This window comes from Carassius gibelio, chromosome B22 (genome assembly GCF_023724105.1).
Source record: "Carassius gibelio isolate Cgi1373 ecotype wild population from Czech Republic chromosome B22, carGib1.2-hapl.c, whole genome shotgun sequence".
In the NCBI taxonomy this organism is placed as follows: Eukaryota; Metazoa; Chordata; class Actinopteri; order Cypriniformes; family Cyprinidae; genus Carassius; species Carassius gibelio.
Window position 1 is genome coordinate 37655234 of NC_068417.1, and position 22090 is coordinate 37677323.

A 22090-nucleotide genomic window follows, 5' to 3' on the forward strand; every position below is an offset into this window, starting at 1 on the left:
TACTATGCCTCTGGAAAGGGATTAGCCTCAACCAAGCCACTCTCTTCTCTTAAGTAAAGCTTAGAAGCAGATGGAGGCCTATGCCCTGCTGGGGTTGACCCGGGCTGGGCTGGGGCGCAAGCTTGGGACCCTGATCAGCAGGTGAGCCGAACGCCTGGAGGGTCATGAGGGGCAGCACACAAGGGTCACTCTGTGTGTGGCCATCTGAGCTCGTGCTGAAGCCATGAGGGCACTGTTGACTCAGCAGCTTCCCGCTTTAAGGGGTATATTGTTTTGAGATTTTGGGAGCTCATTACATTTAACAGTTCCTGGAAGTTTCACGGTAGAGCTTATTCCAGCTTTGTTTGGCAACTGGTCATTTTGGAGTTTCAAAATGAGTCTCATTAGGTATCTGAAAGCAGTAATATTGTATGTTGTTGCTCATGCTGATAAATCAGCCTAGAAGTGCTCTTATCATGGTAACCAAGCCTCAAAATACTGGTGGCCCCACAGTACTCTGGTCAGGGTTGCCAGATCTGTGTAGTAAAACTAGCCTGTTGTCATTCAAAGCTACCCAAAAACTAGTCCAATTACCATTTAATACCACAAACGTTAACCCAAATACCACAGCTATGCCACTCCCATACCTAAAATACATATTTTACAATCACTGTTATGCATTACACACAATTTCAACTCACTGAATAGTAGTTATCATAAACAGTTTATCATAAATCATCTTTTATTAAGGTTAACATTTACAAACCTTAAAATGTTTATATGTATATGCTTAAATGTATACAACGATGTTTTAAGGTGTAAGTTTTTCTTAGCATAACACAATATTTGTTCCTGGCAAAAATCTGTGGTATATAACAAAACTTTTTGTGTGTTGTTTTCACACAGTAATTGATTTCACAAATAATTACAAAGAAACAGCAAGTAACACTTTTTTTTCCTCCAATTATCTCGAAACGAATAGTTTTAGTTGTTTCAATTGTTACAGTTTTTGTTTATCATATGAATTGCATGTGGTATATGAGTGGCACAGAGGTGGCAGTTTTCTGTGAAAAGGTCATCTGAGGGGTCAGCATCCTCTCTTCTCAGGGGTTCTGGATCCAGACTGAACAGATAAACAAATAGAGACATCATTAGTATAGCTGCTGTTCCAACAAAGTCAAATTAATGTATTTAACCCAAGCTAAAGAATAATAATGCACAATTGATCAGATATAAGTACAGTCAAGATTATGAGGTGTATTATTTGAGTGATTGCCCAAAGAGATGTGTTTTTAATCTAGACGAGAGAGTGTGTCTGAACCCCGAACATTATCAGGAAGGCTATTCCAGAGTTTGGGAGCCAAATGTGAAAAAGCTCTACCTCCTTTAGTGGACTTTGCTATCCTAGGAACTACCAGAATCCAGCGTTTTGTGACCTTAGGGAGCGTGATGGATTATAACGTGGTAGAAGGCTAATTAGGTACGCAGGAGCTAAACCATTTAGGGCCTTATAGGTAAGTAATAATATTTTGTAACTGATACAGAACATAATAGGTAGCCAGTGCAGAGACTGTAGAATCAGAAAGAGGTAACATTTTTTGTACCTTGGCAATGTTTCTAAGATGGAAGAATACTGTTTTTGTAATATGGGAAATATGATTTTCAAATCTGTCTAAAACAACACCCAGATTTTTGACTGTAGAGGAAGTAACAGTACATCCATCTAGTGGAAAATTGTAATCTATGAGATTCTGTGTACTGTTTTTTGGTCCAATAATAAATATCTCTGTCTTATCCGAATTTAAATATGAGAAAAATTATTAGTCATCCAATCTTTTACATTTTTAACACACTCTGTTAACTTAGATCATTTAGAAGTTTCATCTGGTCTTGTACAGATATATAGCTGAGTATCATCAGCATAACAGTGGAAACTAATCCCATATTTTCTAATAATATTAGGGGAAACATACATATGGAAAATAGCAGAGGACCTAGGACAGATCCTTGTGGCACTCCATATTTTACTGGTGATATATTAGATGACTCCCTATTTAAATAAACAAAGTGGTAGGGATCATACAGGTAAGATCTAAACCATCTTAAAGCCTGCCCTTGAATACCTGTATAGTTTTGTAATCGATCTATGAGTATGTCATGAACTATGGTGTTGAACGCTGCACTAAGGTCAGGGAAAACTGGCAATGAGATGCAGCCTAGATCTGACGCAAGAAGCAAGTAATTAGTAATTTTAACAAGTGCCATTTCTGTTCTATGGTGGGGCCTGAAACCTGACTGAAATTCTTTTTTCAGGAAGGAGCACAATTGAGCAGACACAACTTTTTCAAAAATGTAGACATAAATGAAAGATTTGAAATTGGTCTGTAATTTGCCAGGATCTAGTTGTGGCTTCTTAATAAGAGGCTTAATAACAGCCAGCTTGAATGGTTTTGGGATGTGACCTAAAGATAACGAGTTAATAATATTGAGAAGTGGTTCTTCGGCTACAACTCTTTCAGTATTTTAGTGGGTACAGGATCTAATAAACATGTTGTTGGTTTAGATGCAGTGATAAGTTTATTTAGCTCTTCCCGTCCTGTAAAGCACTACAGTTTATCTATGGGTGCGATGAATGAAACTGAAGTATTAGACACTATACAATCTACATTTGATACTGTATTTCTGAAGTCATTACTGTTTCACTGTGAGGAAATATTTAGATTGGATGGTGTCTGGTTATTTGTTTATCTAGCCACTGTACTAAATAAAAACCTTGGATTGTTTTGGTTATTTTCAATGAGTTTGTGATGCAAATCCTAATGCATCATTTGTATTATCAACGTGAATGTTAAACTCAATGACAATTAGTTCTTTATCAATGGTAACCAATAGGTCTGAGTGGAAATCTACAAATTATTTTAGGAATTCTGTATACGGCCCTGGTGGTCTATACACAGTAGCCAGAGCAAGAGATACAATAGTTTTCTTTTGCATATCTTACAGGGTAAAAATAAGCAGAAGTATTTTGAATGACTTAAACCAGTTTCCTGTTTTATGGGTAACATTGAGAATATCACTATATATTTTTGCAACACCTCCGCCACGACCAGTCTGACGGGGATCATGCTTATAACAGTAGTTTGGTGGAGTAGACTCATTGAGACCAATATAATCATTTGGTTTGAGCCAGGGTTCATTGTACATCAAAGTACATCAAAACTTAATTATTGAGCTTTCAGATAATGTATAGATCTCAATTGACACTTAAGACTAGTTTTGTGGTCCAGGGTAACACACACACATACATTTGTTTTTGTGAAAAGTGGGTTCATCCCATAGGTGTAATGGTTTTTATACCGTACAAACTGTATATTCTATTTCCCTTCATCTACACCTAACCCTAACCCTCACAGCAAACTTTGTGCATTTTTACTTTCTCAAAAAAACTCATTCTGTATGGTTTATAAGCATTTTGAAAAATGGGGACATGGGTTATGTCCCCATAAGTCACCCTCTCCTTGTAATTCCTGTTTCATACCCATGTCATTATACAAAGTTGTTTCCTGATATGTCACAAAAACATGCCCACATATATGTGTGTGTAGTTCCAGTTAAGGTGACTGACTAACGAGCTCCACCTGTGCCGAATTGATTAATTATCGGATCAAGCTCCTCCCAAACCCTAGTGATGACCCGCTTCAAGTCGAACAAGCTTAATGATTCAATGAATCATTCATTAAGAACCATTTACTTCACTCCTGAATCAGTCAGCCGTTTGAACGAATCAAATGAATGAATAAATAACTCGATGACTTAATCATTAAGACATTTACCACCACCTACTGGCAATTATATTTTATTATTTATTGTATTTCATTAAAGAAATAATTTAATATTTTCATAGTAATAACAATAAAATTATGAAAATAAATTATTAAAGTTATAGTTCACCCAATCAAAAATGAAAATTCTGTCATCATTTACTCACAAAAGAGTCCAAAAGAGAAGGCTATATGTAATAAATTTTATCAAACAACATATTTGCTTGAACACTTGCTGAACCTACTTTTTGTTATCTTTTGGAGGGTAATTTCTACAAATTTTATGTGTGATTAATTCGATTAATTAATCACCACATCATGTAATTAATTAGATTTAAAAAATTTATCGCTCACCAGCCCTAATTCAAATATGTAAAAAATAATCCGAATTTGAGAAAACTCAAGCACGTGAGGCAACAATCTGTAGGATCTTTTAAAGTATACTAAACATGGAAACTTATGGCTTGAATTTTAGGGTAAACTGAGCATTAAAATTACATTTTTACGATCTAAATCATTCTCAGTTGTGTATCAGTTTCCTAAACAAACTAAAAAAAAAGGTTATATAGTATTATTCTAAACACCAAAACAAGGCACAGACTAGTTTAAATGGATGAAACTTCAAGGGGAACACTAATCTCAGTGCTGACATATAAAATATGAACAAAAACACTACATAAGAGATATGACATCTAAGCCTGCTGGGTGTGACATCATATGTTAAGTTGTTCATACTAAAATGCCCTAAAAGTTGACTAAATTCTTCATAATGTTTTCATCATCCAGAAAAGATTGTCTGACATGTATTTGGGCTTTTAACAGTGATAAAGTATTGTACTGTAACAGAACATGGCTTGCAAGATGTGATTGAAGTATTGTGACAGCTTTACTGCCGATGATTTTTTCCAGAAGCTTAAATACATCAATTGTGAAACGTTAAACCCCAGTTCAAACAGCTCCACGCTTAAAGCTCTCTACACATTCTTATTCAAAGCACCAAATAATCGCAACAGCATGAAATCAACTGTGGTTTCCACCTAAAGCAATACATTTAGCTTAAAAACCACAGACAGCCTCAAAGCCAACATTACAGTTCCTAAAGTAAACCATGGTTGGTTACCATTTACATATCTGAAATATGCTCTGTTACCTTTAACGGCATGTGAAATAGTTTACGATGAGCGATTTATTCGAACCATATGAGTGGCATAGACATCTCCTCCTCGCCGTCGCTGAGAGTTTCTGCAGGCTGGTGAACTCTGTGGCCCTGTTTCGTAGTTTCTCCTTCACCTTTAGCAGCATGTTTGCTGTGAGCGTGTTGCGTGTGGCCTGCAGACACCTGAACTGCAATGGCAAGTCAATGGATTGCAGACATTCGGAACACCCAGGTTGTTCCCATAATGCACCAGTGCAAATTGTGTGCTTTTTTAAACTACAGCAAGCAACGGATGCTTTCCAGTTCATTTGCTGCCCCGTGTGACACCTTTAATGACCAGCCAGTCCTGCGGTCATCAAAAAGGCTGATGTTTCGCTGGGAAGGCGTTTGCCCGTTTTACTAGAGAACTCCCGGGATTCAGAAACACTGAATTAAAGATGTTTCTTCACATATGGTTTTTGTCATAGCGCGTCTGGAGCCCATGAGAATGTACACTAAATCAGAACATGCAGCCTTCCTTTAGAATCATGGACAGGCAAAATGAGAACGCTGAGAGGTCAAGAAGAAACCTTCAAAATCAGGTCTGAGATGAGTTGTGTTTCGTCAGGGGGCGGGGGTATGGACGTTTGTCATCAGCTTCCATATGGATAAGTCATTTGAGTTATTCTTGACATTGAGAGATGAATGGACTTCCACTCTTTCTCGGGCTACACTGTGTCTCCTAATGTTTCAGTTTTTCACGTCTGGCATTTGAAGGTTCATCGGAGGTGAGGTCGGGAACACAGGACAACTGTTCCATTTTCCTTTGGTCTCTTGCAGCGAGCACAGCTTTCTCCTATTTGTTGCCATCTTGTTCTGCATGGCTTTCAAAGAACGGAGGGGCTGAGCCGCTCCTCAGAGAGATTTTCTGAATTTGTTCCACCACATAACAGTCCTCTTTAAAGCTCCTCTGGTTTATGGTAACATACGTTCAGAAAATGATCATACAATAAGGTTAATGCTAGTTAACTGATTAGTTGACATTCATTAACAATGACAAATACTTTATGAATCTTACACTGTTAAAAATGATGCTTTGTTTGAATCAGGCATTCAATGAAGAACCTTAAACATTTGTGGAAACTTTTCATTGCACAAAAGGTTCTTTATAGTGAAAAATAAAAGTTATTTAGTGTAATAAAATATTCATCACATTAAGAAAAAAGTAGTTCTTTTAAGAAGTGTTCACTGAAAGGTTCTTCTATGACATTGCTGTGAAAACACCCATTTGGGAGCTTTATTTTTTACATATGCAGTTGATTTTGACATGTACTTATATATTATTAAAGAGACAGTTCACTCATAAATTAAATATTACGTCATCATGACATTTTCAAAAATGTCATGCATTCTTAAAAACATTACTGGTAGCAGTTGATTTCCTAGTATTTTTATTTCATACTTTAGAAGTCAATGGCTACCGTCAACTGTTTGGTTACCCACATTCTTAAAAATGTGTTATTTTTGGTCAGCAGAAAAAAGAAACTCAAACAGGTTTGCAATGCCTTGAGGGTGAGTGAATGATGACAGAAGTTTACATTTTGGATAAACTGTCCCTTTAAGTATTAATATTATTTAATGAACCTGATCTGATATGCACTAACAATGAATGGTTGTATTTTAATAACATTAAAGGTCCTTGCACATATATATATATATATATAGATTTGTCAGCCTTTCCAGTCTAAATGCTTGCTACAGATGCAATAACGCAGAAAACTGGTCCATTTTCTTTATGTGATTGACTCAACATGAGGTTGTATTTATTTTTTGAGAAAATGTCTGACGAAAAGACCCTAACATTTTATTTTTGATGGTGTCCTTTAGACATTTGTTTGGATAAGAAACTATAAGAAATGTTGTAACTGCATATCAACTAGCAGTCATTAGAGTTTTAGTAGTCTGTCTGCTTAGTATCTGCAAACACTTTTTTTTGATGCTACACCAACAGACATTCAACTGACTATAAATAACTTTGCAAGTTAACTTATTCTTCTAGCACTAACCTAACTGTCTACTAGTACTCCACTAATGTTCTAATGACTGGTAGTTAACAGAAATTAAAAATTAAGTGTAACCTTGTCTAACGTTAAAAAAGATTACTAAGTTCTTCAACAAGTGTATTGCTCATAGTTAATATTAGTTAATGCTCACCTTATTGTAATGTGTTACAGATTATTTATTTATAGAACTAGTAAGGAGTTCTTGGCAAAAATTGTTCCTTGACTTGTGTTTTTGGCACTACATCATCAAATTATTTGATTTAATTATTGTTCATGCACAACATCTGAGCACAATCTTAATTGTGCTCTGACCTTAAAAGTGCCTCTCTTTCTGGGTGCGTGTTTTCAGTTGTCTAATGCAGTTAATATTGAGCATTCAGCATCATGTTTCTCACTGACGCCAGTGACTCATTTCATTTTCTCAGTCCCGTGTGGTCTCATTCATTTCCATCACACCTCATGCTTGTTTCTCTTGGTATTCGAGTCAGGAGACAGTCCAAAACACCTTCATTAGTTGTTGCTTACATTCTGTTCATTTCTTTTTCAAGAACATTTATAGCTCATGGTCTCTGTGTGACAGTCGGTCCGTGTTAAATGAATGCTTTAAACTTTAAACTCATGGTTATGCTGTGCTTTATGCTTTTGCTCACTGTCATGTCATATGATTCCCAGTGCACACAAACTTCCCAGAATACTGAGTGCCCTGTTGGTTACAGTGTTTACTTTCCTTTTAATTATGTTTTTATTAAATATTTCTTTATTTGTGAAAAATACTCTCATCTAAAGTATAAGCATGTGTCTTTTACACGTTTGTTTTTTAATCCACTGTCAAATTATTTCAGATTTCTTAAATATTAATAATAATAATTGTAAAAAATCATATCGGCTTTATATCGGCATCAGCTTACAAAAAACATATCGTTCGACCACTAGGGTGGATGGGCATTTGGATCTTCGGATGACAGACGCTCTGCACATGGTAGTGTTAGGCGTTATGGTCATTTTTCAAATCATCATATCGTCAGCCCGTGAGATCGACGATACACAATATTATCATGCATGTGTGGCGCAAGAGAAAGACTCTTTGTTCTTGTCATGGCATAACTATTTGGTGTTTTAAACCACGTAGGAATCACCAATAATCTGATAAACTAACATTACATATACAAATATTGTATTTAAAACCGCTAGTTCATATTTAGTTGGACGCAACTGTCATATCGCGAGTCCATATCGAATTTTGCATGGAAGTTATCCGTCTAAATGTTCTGGAAAATCAGTCAACGGTGAAAATCAATGTTAGATTTTTTTTTTTAAGTCCCCGCCCCATGTCGAGCTCGACGCACCGCCACAGAAACAAGAATGAGATGCATTCTAACATAACTGTGCCATTAAACTCAGTTAGTGAGGACTCGTTTAAAATATTGCACATATACAGGCCGTTCAGATTACTTGGTAAAAGTGCAATGAAATACCTTATATCTGCAGACGATATACGTCTGTTTGTGGATGGACACTTTGTAACGGCCAAAACCATGTATTTTGCATGAATCACATTATAGTGCGTTGTACATGAAAATAATAACAAGGTGGCAGAGCTAACTTATCTTCCATTGTGGTTCTCACGTAGTCTTTCTACGTCATCACCACATTGTGTGTGTTAAAATTAAGTGATCAGTCTTTAAGAGAAGGACTACGTGAGAATCACTTTGGATGATAAGTTCGCTCTGCCTCCTTGTTATTATTTTGTCATTACTTTATTTGTAACGGCAAGAAAGAGTTAATCTCTCATGTATGAGAAGAGCGCATTGTCGTGTACCAGATATTAACTGTGTGGGACACCACTGTATGTGTGTGTGTGTGTGTGTGTGTGTGTGTGTGTGTGTGTGTGTGTGTGAAATGCGGTGCTGAAGTGAAATAGCTGGGCAGTTGCCCATAAAGGGTACACAATGGGGGGGGAAAACACAGCTGAAAACAGGAAACAAAACAGAGGATAGACAAATGGAGGTTACTTTTTTTCTGGCCAGGTCTTCTGTCATGTCACTCTGTTCAGGGAACACGCTGGAGTCACAAAGAAATATTTAACAGTCTTTAATCAAGGAAACACTGGGGATAATCCACAGCATTACAGGAGCTTGAGCAACACACGTACACAACAAGTACACACAACAGAGACAGACTGCACAGACTTGGACTTAAACACAGGGGATGATTGGGGAAACACAGGTGCATGAGATGACTAATCAAAATAATAAGACAGAACGAGGACAGGAACAAGACCAAATAAGGAAACACGGGAAGGACTACGGGGGCAAAACAAGTCCAAAAGCCTGACAGTAAGTGTTTTTTTCTGTCACTGTATAAGCATAAGCGCAGGCCAGATAAATAAACATACTGATGAGGTTCATGGCTAGTTCGAGTTCCTAATCCTGACTGATTTGATTGTACATTACAAAAGATCCATTTGAAAGCGATTAAAACATTGGCTACTGAGGGGAAACTACTTCATAAGCAAGCAAGATATTGATATCACCTCCACAACAGATGTTTGAAACTCACTCACAGATGTTTGCAGCTATGGGAAAACATTTAAGAGATTTTGAACCCAAAGTGTGTCAACTCCAATCTGATGTTTCTGTAAACGTGAATCTGTTTTTATTTGTCTTAATGTGAATATGCTGAGCGTTTCTTTCTTGTTGTTTCAAACGGTACTGTATAACAACTGAAGTCATATGGATTCATTTTCTGATGTTTGTATGGTGCTTTCATGTCCTTTTTGATCTTGACACACTGAAAAAAAAAATATATTTTTTACCAATCATATGAAAAAATCTTTAATCTGTTACATCCATAAACCTTTTTCTCAAATTATATTTATGGTTTGGTTCATACCTTACATTTTTATTTCATATTAAACATCCCTTCTCTGAAAGATAGAAACATTCATATCAGGTATTACACCATTTTCTAAAACACCAATATAAAAATACCCTTACAAGTTCCCAGTGCATTTTTTCATATATGTATAAAACTGTGCAACAGTTTTTTTCAAGCTGTACTAATGATAAATTGAAGAGCACATTGAGGTGCTCTTATGAGGGAAATGAGGTCAGGTAGCAGGAATGGATTTGACTGGATGAAAGCCCTCCTTACTGCTTCATTCATCTGGTGACTCTGATGTCTTTTTTATGATGAGGAATGAGCTTTTATCTTCACGAAGAGGTTTTCCATGCTGCCTTTGAGCCCAACTTCTCACACATATTTTTTTTTTCAGCCAGACCTGTATGTCATCTGCTTTTTTTAAAGGGAAGAGACAGTAAAACAGCAGGAGAGTGAAACTCTTTACAGGTTCTGAGGTTGCCACCATACAGACGTCTGAGTTCAGAATAGATGCTTGTTCAAGCACTTGTGCATCATTGAAGTAGCTAAATTAGTTCAGTCTGGGTCAGTGCATTTCTCATGCAATCAGCCTCATATTATCTTTAAACCATGCAATTGCTATTAAAAAAGTGAAAGTGATATGACATAGAGCTAAGTATGGTGACACACTGGTGACTCAGAATTCATGCTCTGCATTTAACCCATCCAACCAAAGTGCGCGCACACACACAGCAGTGAACACACATCCGGAGCAGTGGGCAGCCATTTTTATGCTGTGGCACCCAGGGAGCAGTTGGGGGTTCAGTGCCTTTCTCAAGCACTGTACATGTACTCCCCCAAACTACAATTCTTGCCGGCCGAGACTCAAACTCACAACCTGTGGATTATGAGTCCGACTCTCTAACCATCTCGAGTTTAAAGTCCTTAAATTTAGAAAACAAACTCTTTACATTTCAAGAAAACAGTTGAGATAAAATATTAAGATTAAAATCATTACATTTAAATTATGAGAAAAAAAGTTGCTAAATTGTGAGAGAAAGTGTTGAGATGAAATGTTGAGAATAAACTCATCAAATTACGAGAAAGAAATATGTTAAATTTAGAGCACAAAAAGTTTTACATTTCGAGAAAAAAGTTGAGAATTAATTACTCGTGTCATGTTCCTTTCATTTCATTGGACAGAGTTTTTTAGCGTCTGCAGTTGGGTGGGTTGGAGAATAAAGCCGCGGTCACACTAGACTTTTTGTTCTACTGACTTCCATCCATACACATACGAATGTCTGCAAAGACCGGATTGCTAATTTAAAGAGTGTCGCATTAAAAGATGTAAACAAAATCACATAAAAGAGTAGTGGCTTGGTTTGTGGTGGCAAAGGAAATGGGAATGGATGGTACGTTTGAACAGTGAAACGAGTAATTTTAAGTGATTTTTTCATTACATGAGATTTGTATGTGTGCAATTGCAAGCAATTGATTTCCTCTTTTCTCATGTGATATGTGATGAGAAAAGTGAGTTTGCCGAAAAATGGACTCAAACCCAGTTGATCGTACCATACACGTCTCCCCAGTGCATTACTATCCAACACATCCCACTGAAGACATTAAATAACACCGTCAAACAAGATTAAATGAACGCCACGAGTGTTAATTCTTGTCTTTGTTCTCAAAATTTAACACGTTTTTTCTTAATGACTTAAATTTAATGACTTTATTCTTAAAATTTAATGACTTTATTTTCAAAATTTTCTCAACTTTTTTCTCAATTTAACAACTTTTTAATGAATTGAGTTTAATGAATTGGCATGTGTCTGGTTTCAGTGATACTGGTGTCAAAAAGGCATTCGGTTCACCTTAGAGTTTTGAACTGCACGTGATGCATTAGGTTCTCTTTTCATAATTTATAGATTGGCACATGACTTAGATTCCAGCGCCTGTGAAGAGCGTCACCCACTGCGGCCAGAAGTCAACATGCGATCAAAGCCATGCTGTGGCTAAATCGCAGGCAGACAAGCGTAGTGATGATCTGACCCTTGGGATTCTCCGTTCAGTGCTTCCCGCTTCATTTCCAGCTCATCCACAGCGGCTCCTGTTACATTAGTGACAAAATGATATTCTGGAATTTTTTGTTCCAGTGGCTTCCTTGCACCTTTACTTAATTCCCTTGGTATTATTCCTACACAGTAAGAAAAATATCTGGAGTAAAATGGAAAAAAAAAATTCAGCCAGTACATTAAAGTTTACAGAGGTTTTCTTTAACCCTAAAATACAACTCGATACAAGTAGACATTTGTAAAAAAAAAAATTAAAAAAAAAATATCATTATAATATTAATATTTCCTTCATATTACCAAAGTACATTTTATTCTAAGAGTACACTTTTAGATAACATATGGACAGTGAATGGGTACCATGAGAATAAGTCCAAACAGCTAATAATAACATCACAATAATCCACAAGTAATCCATACCACTCCAGTCTATCAATTAACGTCTTAAGATAAAAGCTGTGTTTTTGTTATAAATTCTGAGACATACATTTATTGCATGACTTGAATGTTTGATAGGAATGTGTGGCAATGTCCCATTAAACTGGTTTAATTCCTGTCTAACCAATAGGAGCTTTCCAGTTACCCTGGTGAATTTACATCTTAATTGGCCTCTCTTACATTTGGGATGCCTCAAGGATCTATTAAGGGACCCATTTTGTTTTCATTGTACATGCTTTCGATTGGGTCTATTTTCGGAAACACAGAATATTGTTTGATTGTTAGGCCAATGACATGCAAATATATGTACCAGTGAAGAAGGAAGGCAATTCCCTAGTGCTTCTTCTTGCATGCTTCAAGGACTTAAAAACATGGTTGGCTGTGAATTGCCTGCACCTAAATTGTTTTTGCACCCTCCAATGCATCTGGGTTCATTAATATTGATTTAGGGTGTTTATCTATTTATGATAAATCCATGGTAAAAAGAAAATATTAATATGTGTTATTTTTGATGACAGATTAAAGATGTCAGGTCATTTATATTAAGAACATTGGCAAAGCTCAAGCCATTTATATCCTTTTTTTGGTTTTGAAACGGGTTATGCTTTTGTGTCTTCTCATCTGGGCGACTGTAATTCCCTCTGCGTAAAGTTTATGCTTATCAGTTCATGCTGTTACGATTACAGATTCTCCAGAATGTTGCTGCTAGATTGTTGACAGGTTCTTAGAAACAGGACCACCTTTAAATGGCATTGAGCCATCTTATGTTTCTGATTTGTTTCAACCTTACTCACCATCAAGATCACTCAGGTCCTCGGACCAGAAACTCCTGATTTTTCCTATCTCGAGATATAAACTGTGGGGGGAATGTGCTTTTGCATTGTGAGCCCTGAAGCTCTGGAACAATTTGCCTTTGCACAATGCCTAACTATTGGTGTCATTTAAGTCTCTTTTAAAGACTCATATCTTTTTTTTCTTCATAGCTTCAGTCACTTCACAGCACTTCACAAGCAGTGGCGGCTCCAGACAATTTTGATTGGGGGGGCAATGGGGGGTCCTGGTCTTTTCAAGGGGGGTCTCATGAAAACCAACAAAAAATACATTGGACATGGCTAATAACTGCTTATTACTGCTATTCAACAACAAAAACACCTTTGCAATGTAAACAAATGACAGGCTACATTTGTTATTCATATCCTTCACACTTCACTTTCATGTCAGGTATATTATGCATTATTATTGACATTGATATTTTTACATTTATTTCCAGATAGATATTATTGAGTTTACAGGCTAAAGTGGTCTTGCTGTTGTAAACACTGTTGCTATTGTAGAAAAAATATTTGCATCACATTTAAATTATAATTATATTTTAATTCATTTCTGAATTGTTTTTATTTTTATAATGATAATTCAGAGAATGAGAAAATCTGAATAAGCCTTACCAGTGTTGTGATAATTATTTTTACATGTTAAAAATAAATAAGTACTGTAATATAATAAAAGTTTATTCAAATAACATAAAAAAGACCAGACCCCTCGATGCCTGTGAAACTTTTCTCCCTCAAACAGCACTCTAGTGTTACTTCTACACTACAGGCTACACACAGCAATATAAACAACATATCTGCATGTTCTCACATCACATCGTTCTAGTAAAATAATAATAAGTAAATAAACACCAAAATCACTTTGCTGAGAATGAAACACCACTTACCAGCTGCCACGATGTTGAAATATCCTCTAGCAATTAAAAAATGTGCATGCAGCATGAGGAATCTTCCTGGTTGGATGAGGTCACAGTCATCATGTTGGTCATCTTATTTACGGCTAAATTATTATTAATAAATTGTACTAATATTATGATTGGGTATGGGCAGGCATTCACAAAAGTTTATGTTATTACAAAAAAAATGCGAGGAAATTTTGCTTTTGACAAAAGGGCACTTAAGGGGCAAAGGAGCAGGTGCTCAAGTGAACCGGTTCTTTCGGACAATTCGATCAAATAAACCAGTTGAGAAAAAAAATGGTTCACCGGTTCTTTTGCGCTCGATGTAATGCCGTCATTGGCGATGATTGCCCTTCATTCAAGCCTTTGGTTTACCCGTGCTTATAACATTAGCAAAGAATCAGTTCAGAATCATTTACCAAAAGAATCAGTTCGGTTCAGATGCGCTCTGTGTCAGTCTGCTTCACACTGAATCACACATGCGCAGTTATCATCAGCTCATCGGTTCTCGAATCGGACGCGTCCGACAGAAACGGTTCTCGGTTCAGTGTATGAATAAATGTCGAAATAATTATTATTTATTATTGTTCTGCGTAGTTTGAAGAGAAACATTTTTGGATCTTTATCCCGAATATATATATATATATTAATCAGGAAGAGGCTGGGGGGTCAAATGGGGGGTCAAGGCATTTTTTGGCAGGGTCTTGAGACCCCCCAAGACCCCCCCTGGCGCCGCCGGTGTTCACAAGTACATGCTATCTAGCAGATGTTTGTGTGTTGGATTTTATTTATGTTGTACAATGGTACAGTCAACTCAGTGTTGTTTTTAAATAAATTGCCTTGGCTAGCCTTACAATATGAGTCCTCAATCAAAGCATTATAACGTGTTATTAAGAATTATGGACTTGTTATATTGGCTAAAAGTAATGGTTTGGAGTCAAAACGCTTTAATTGATGGATTTGTTTCTTGAAAACATGCAACTTGTGTCTTCTCAAGACATTAAGTGATGGACTGAGGTGGTGTGGATTACTTGAGGATCATTGTGATGTTTTTATCAGCTGTTTGGGCTCTCATTTTCATGGCACCCATTCACTGCACAACTTGATTTATTTAGACAGTGTAGTTTTGTTGGATTTAGTGCTTTTAAGTGCATAATGAAAGACTTTAACAGAATGAGGTTTAAGGTTGTTTTTAGTAAATGCATCTGTGGTGGCCACAAATCAGTGTGATCTTTATTTCATAAAAGTTTTTTTTTTTTTTTTCAGATAAGTTGTTTTGTTTTTTGGTAGTCAAGAGACATTTTACTTTTGAAAAGTACTGCATATGTTTTTGCATATGTCCTTCCAGTAAACACATTTTATACATAATTATAATCACATTGTGTGGCTGGAAAGTTTCCAGTGCTGGTGGACAATCTCTTTAGGAACCAATAACTTTTTATTCAGTTCTTTGTTAAAAATGTATATTTTGTATTTAGAAAGTGGCAAAGAAGATGATTCCCAGGGTTTTAATAGGATTCAGTGGAACTGAAATGCATAAAATATTAAGATACTTTACCCATCACCTGATGAAATTTGACCATAAATCCTCATCTCGTGTCGAAATATCAGCTTTTTCTCACTGTCAGAGAAGATTAAGTGTAAAGAGAAGTCTCCCGCAGCGTTTCCGTCAGGGACCAGTCAGTGCAGCCTGACAAGGGCAAAGAGTCAGCGCTCCTCTTGAAGAAAATATGTCTGGGTTCTTCTGATCTGGATGAGGAGGATGAGGAGCAGTAGAGAAAACGCTCTCTTCCCTGTGGGGCGTCTCTCAGAAAACATTCATCTTCAACACTAAGTTAAAGAAAGATTTTGGTCCACAGACTGAATGTATGGAGCATTATAGGGAATACTCACAGAAATATGTTTGCTGTTCACCTGTGATTACTCAGCACTACATAGACGTCAGTGAACTTAAAACATTTTTTACATTGCTTCAAAAATCATAATTAGTAATCTCGTTAACTAGATTGTGATTAAAATGTGACATAAATTCCAATTTCTGGTTGAGTTACCTACAGTAGTGTTAACTCTGTAATGTCCACCAGTTTGACTGAGTTCAGGTTGATTTACAAACTGGTTGGTGATATTTCATAATGTTGATATGTGAATATTATTCCATTATTCAGCCAGTCACAGTGAAATGGATGCTTCCCTAAATAACGTTAGGTGGTAAAACTTCTTCTATTGTAAATAATTACAATTAATTACAATAGAAGTAATTAATTTATTGTTTAAGCCACCACAGAAATGCTGTAAAGGGGATTAATTTAGACATACAACTTCATAGAGCAGATATTATCACACCTTTACCTAAAACTTATAACTGAAATTCAATAACTGAAATAGTACTCATATGCAAAATTGGTAAAATGTTCTATAAGCCATATGATATAACAATAAGATGTACTTCTTCACTTCCAAATATTGGATATTTTAATAGCAGTTTATTGAAAGTTACTGAAATGTCACAATAGATCTATTGCAAATTTTTCACTGTACACTCTTAAAAATAAAGTTTCAATGGATGTTAATTGTTCTTGATGGAGTCACAGCTGCCAATAAAAAACCTTTAAGAGTGTATATAGTACGACAATTTACTGTTAATCAATAAACAGGTTTTTACTCTAACCTTTGGCAGACTTTTACTGTTAAAATAATGCAGAAAACAGCATGGTCTGAATAAAAATGTATACTTGAACTCTATTTTAAGGTAAGAGAAAGCGATTTAACACACCCGGGGTTTTATGTGACCATGTAACCACATAAACAGCATTCTTACGCTTTCTTATTTTACACAGCTTTCTCACAATAAGCCGTTTTCTGCCATGCATGTGAATATAGTCCGTGTAGCAGGCTGTCAGTACACTTCATTCATATACATTTTAGCACCACTCAGAAGATAAACTGACTTAGCTGACCTCTCTAATCGGCCTAAACTTCAAATCACCTCATTGTGAGGAGAAGCTGTATCACGGTTTTACTTCTTCACTGTTGCACTGAGATCTTTTGTAAAAAAGCAGCAGCAGATGCTTTACACTCGTTCATCCATCAAGATATCCCACAGTCCCACGTGTTTGTCATTGCCAGAGCCTTTTGTCTGAGGAAAATTAGTCAGTGATAACCTGTGTCACAGCTACTGGTCTCCGTGCGCTGACCCCCTGCAGCAGTGTTTGTGGTAGATCTGCTGCTCACAAACGCACTAATGCAGTCCAGATCTCTGGCTCTCACCCCATCAGCCCTTCCTCTCGGGAGTGTGTTGTCATATTGATGACTCACAGACTGTGTGTTTGCCAAGCTGTGTGCGTGTGTGTGTGTGTTGAGGGCCATCAGCAGTCAATAGATTGGGGTTGAACACACAGGAGCTATACTGAGCTCAACTGAATATACAGAAACATGAAAACACTCCATAGGGACATCATTTACATTTAGCTGACGCTTTTATCCAAAGCGACTTACAATTGCTACATATGTCAGAGGTCGCACACCTCTGGAGCAACTAGGGGTTAAGTGTCTTGCTCAGGGACACATTGGTGTCTCACGGTGGATTCGAACCTGGGTCTCTCACACCAAAGCATGTGACTTATCCACTGTTCCAACACCACATCATAACTGACAGTCAATGAATTTATATTGCCATATAAACAAATGTTTCTTGTCCATATATGTAGGGACTTGGATTGCATTCGGTGTGCATTTGTAGGGTACTTCAAATCTTACAAGTTTACTTTTAAAAAGCTTTTATTGCAGATAATGTAATATGAATTAAATAAAAGGCCACTTAAGTGTATCTTAAGTACACTTCTAAAAATGCACTTTAGAATAATGCACTTCGTCAATTTAAAGGTTTTAAAGTACATTTCGATTCATTGTTTTATTAGTCTTTTAGTATTTGATTATAATTTAAACTGCTGTTTGTTATTCCAAAATTATATTTAAAGTTAATATATTTTAAACATACTAAACAGCAACTTCAACAATTACAAATATATTATAATACATGACTTAAATTCATGTTACATTAAAGTATGGAGAGCATTTATGTTTGTCAGTACATTCAGCAGTACACTTCAACCATATTTCAGAGACAATAATACATTTTAAAATGTTAAGTCCTACTTACTCTCAGCTAATTTAATTTGATTTAAATATAAATTATCATACCTTTTCATTTAATTACAATGAACATGCAGTTAAGTAAACATTACAGCCAGTTCACACTTAAGTATATTATTTTAAAGTTCGTTATTTCTGTAATAAAAAGTGTGCTTTTTTTATACCAGTCTTGGTATTCTGGCCTCCTCAAACAAACAAATCATATTTTCAGGGTAATAAACCTGTTACAAAAAGTACTCAAAGTCGACTCTACATATCTTTCCACATTTCTACATTTTAACATAAAAACACACTTCACCTTAAAAACAGCCCCGTGTTTTTGTTGAAGAATTTACTTTTGTATATTTTGTACTTTTGACAGTATTAGTATTGGATAAGTGTGGTTGCTTTCCTTTCTGCAGACTGTCAGTCTGTAGTGATATGGGCATTGGCTAGACACTGGTATCACCAGAAGAAAAACAAATCTTATTTGAGAAGAACATATTTTTAAAAGAATCCCTGTACCCTTTTTAATCAAAGTCGCTCTGAATGACAGATTTAGACTTTGATTTTCTTGATAATAAGATTATCTTTGCAGTAAGATGAAACCAGTTTCACTCCATGTCTCTCTGCTTTCTTATTTTCCATCCATTTTCTTCTTTTTTGAACGTGGTCTTGACTTTGAGGACAGCCAAATGAAAGCTGTCTGTTCAGGTGGGGGATAGATGGGGGCAGATGTCAGAATAATCCATCACATAACACACAACAGATGTGTTCAAGTGTTCCAGCACATGATCGACTGGAGGCTCGGCCAGCAGGGGTTCAACCAGGAGCACGTCTCACAGGGAACGGATCACTTAGATTAGAGGGGAAAAAACACGCTCGATCCTGGATGGAACAAATGTGGTCATCCTTTGTATCGGATGTTCGAATGCTTGTACATCTAGGGCTTTATTCGCATAAATCTGATCATTAGGATTGACCACATTTTGTAAACAATGAAACCAAATCTGTTCATGCAGACAGTGCATACAATATCCAGTATATCTAAATCGTTTTCCATTGTTATCATTAAAGCATCAGCACAAAGCCAAGTGATTTACTTCTACAACAACTTAAAGCAGTTGTCATTGGAAAGAAAGGGCGGAAAACTGGAAATTATATCTTCACCATGGCTTAAATTATGAGCTGCATGAGCATAAGCAACAAAGGGTTTGCTGTATTAACTCTCCATTCATAAGGAAACTGATTCGTTCATTCATTAATCATTCACTTTGTGGTTATAGACTTTGGTGTACTGACAACAAAGTTCTACAACATTATTTATTTATAGAAATTTATAGTGTGCTGTTTGTTATATTTAAATCCCACAGTGCTGGATTCATGAATACTGTGTGAGCAGGTGCAACAGATAGTGTACAGAAAGTAAGAGCTATACAGGCAAAAAACACTCCCCTGAGTGGCACAAGTCAGACCTGTTACATTGGTGTCGTGACCCGAAAAGTGGTAACATTTAGGGGGTAGAGTGAGATAGAGGCCATATAAGAGTTTGCAGGTATACCTTACTCCCCTGACCTCAAGAGGCATACACGTTACCAATGCCAAAGGTTGTGGTCTTTAGTATATTTGTTAATGCACCTGCCTACCATGCTGGTTGATGCTGGTTCAAATCCCTCACAGAGTGGTGCAAGTCAGACCAATTACAATGGTGCTGTCCTGGATAGTAGTGAGGTTAGGGACATGACTACACAGAGGCCACATACTAAGAGCTGTACAGGTAAACCTCACTCTCCTGACCTCAAGACATGCACTAGCAGCTAATACTAGAGACTATGGTCTTTAGTGTCATATTGGAAGTTGGTTTGACCTATTACATTGGCGCTGTGACCCAGAAAGTGGTGAGGTTTAGGGGGAGAGTGTAATGGAGGACATATACGTGTTGTACAGGTATACCTCACTTCCCTGACCTCAAGTAGCTGATGCTAAAGTATGTGGTCTTTTCTTGTTTGTACATCTGACTACCATGCCACTTGATGCTGATTCAAATCTCTCTCAGAGTGGCGCAAGTTATACCAGTTACTTTGGTGCCATGACCCGGATAGTAGTGAGACTTAGAGGCATGAGTAAACAGAGGGCAGATGCTAACAGCTGAACAGTTAAACCTCACTCGCCTGACATCAAGAGGTGCACTAACCTCTCATATTAGATCCCGATTTGCATCCCATTCAGAGTGGTGTGAGTTGGACCAGTGGTATTGGTGCCGTGACCCGGGTTAGAGTGAGGATAAAGGGGGTAAGTAAAATGGAGGGCATATATTAAGAGCTGTACAGGTAAAACTCCCTCCCTTGACCTCAACCATCCAACAAGCATCTGATTTTGAACCCTGCGGCCTTTTTACATTTACAATGGACAATGGATTGCACTACCAGTTGCATGGGTCGTGGGCAGCAAGTTTTCACTTCAGCACCCGTAATAGCAGAAATGAAAAAACTGTGCTAAGCTGGTGTGAGGGGCTGACTGAAGAAGTGAAACAGAAAATATATTTTCATCAAAGCTGGTAGAGGCCCAAGTCACACCCACCTATAAAGATGGGTGTGTGTGTGTGTGCGCATGTGTGTGTGTGTGAGAGAGAAAGAGAGTGTGGTGTTCAGCCAATCACAATACACTGGTTTAGTTGGCCAATCAGAGCAGACTGCGCTTGATCAGAAGGAGGGACTTGGTAGAAAACAACACATTTGAGAGAGGCGAGGCATAGAGGATCTACAATAATGTACAGTTTTTGAAAAATTATGTTTTTTAACATTAAAGCATGTGAACATATTCTATTACTTAAAATACAAAAAAAAATTATCTTAAACAAATTATCAAATGATCCCTTTAAAAACTCAAAATAAACACAGGGTAGAAATGTTTTTAAACCAGACAACATCTAGACTTGTTCAAATTTCAAACCCATGAAATATTCATCAATCTGTCAATATTTTAAACAGCTTGTCACCACAGTTTGTATTTCTGCCATCTGCACAATGCAACACAGTTTGAATGTTTCCCCACGGCTGCTGTACTGTAACAGTGCATTCCTTGTGCTCACATGCAAATACTTGTGTGTTCTGTTTCTCCACGGCTATCCATGGCATTTAAAAAGTTATAGGCCATACTCAAGACTGTTTATTTGTTTGTCTGCAGTGCCTACAACCATGCAAGGAATTATGGGAAACAAGACGAGCCCTGTCTCCCAAGACTTGCGAGGTAAGTCTCTCCACGGAAGAATTCCTCCTTATGTTTTCGCCAACTGGAGATTGTTACAGCCGTGAAGGAAAGGCTAATTGTGTGAGACATTTCTCTGATTAAAAACCACACAAACTTAAGTCTGAGACGAGCTTATGAATTAGCACACGGAGCCATGTAGTCACGCTCTGCAATCAAAGATGTGTCAAGCGTGCGTGTGGTTTCGTGTGCGTTAGTCTAAAACCAATTGAAGCAGCAATTGAACGACTCTCAGAATTCCAGTGTGATTTTATGGCGCTTTTATCCCATGTCCCCAGAGTGGCTTAGAGTTGAACACACAGATTATGTTTCCCTCAGCGGAGATCAGCACGTTATTGAAGTCAACCAGATAAGAGCTGTGTTTATGTCCAGACCTTTGTTCTTCACAGAAAGAGCAACAACTGTTAACATCTTGTTGAAATTCAGCGATCATTATCTCAACAAAGCTTTAATTTAAACAGTCAGCATGAAGTGTTTCAACGCTTGAAGTCCATCAGATGGACGCGTTGTGTGGTTCAGATGTGCAAAAGACGCATTGGGTAATAAGTACCCAGAATTCTTCACAGCCACTTAGAAACATGCAGTGAAGCCCTTTGTTG

General features: G+C 37.0%; 1 protein-coding gene across 1 annotated transcript in view; it reads left to right on the forward strand.

Moving 5' to 3' along the window:
* The window catches only part of anos1b (anosmin 1b), a 61260-nt gene that overhangs the window by 14478 nt on the left and 24692 nt on the right, over positions 1–22090 (forward strand). The window contains exon 3 of the mRNA XM_052589289.1: positions 21411–21473. Within this exon, the coding sequence (XP_052445249.1) occupies positions 21411–21473 (63 nt within the window). The remainder of the gene's footprint in view (positions 1–21410; positions 21474–22090) is intronic.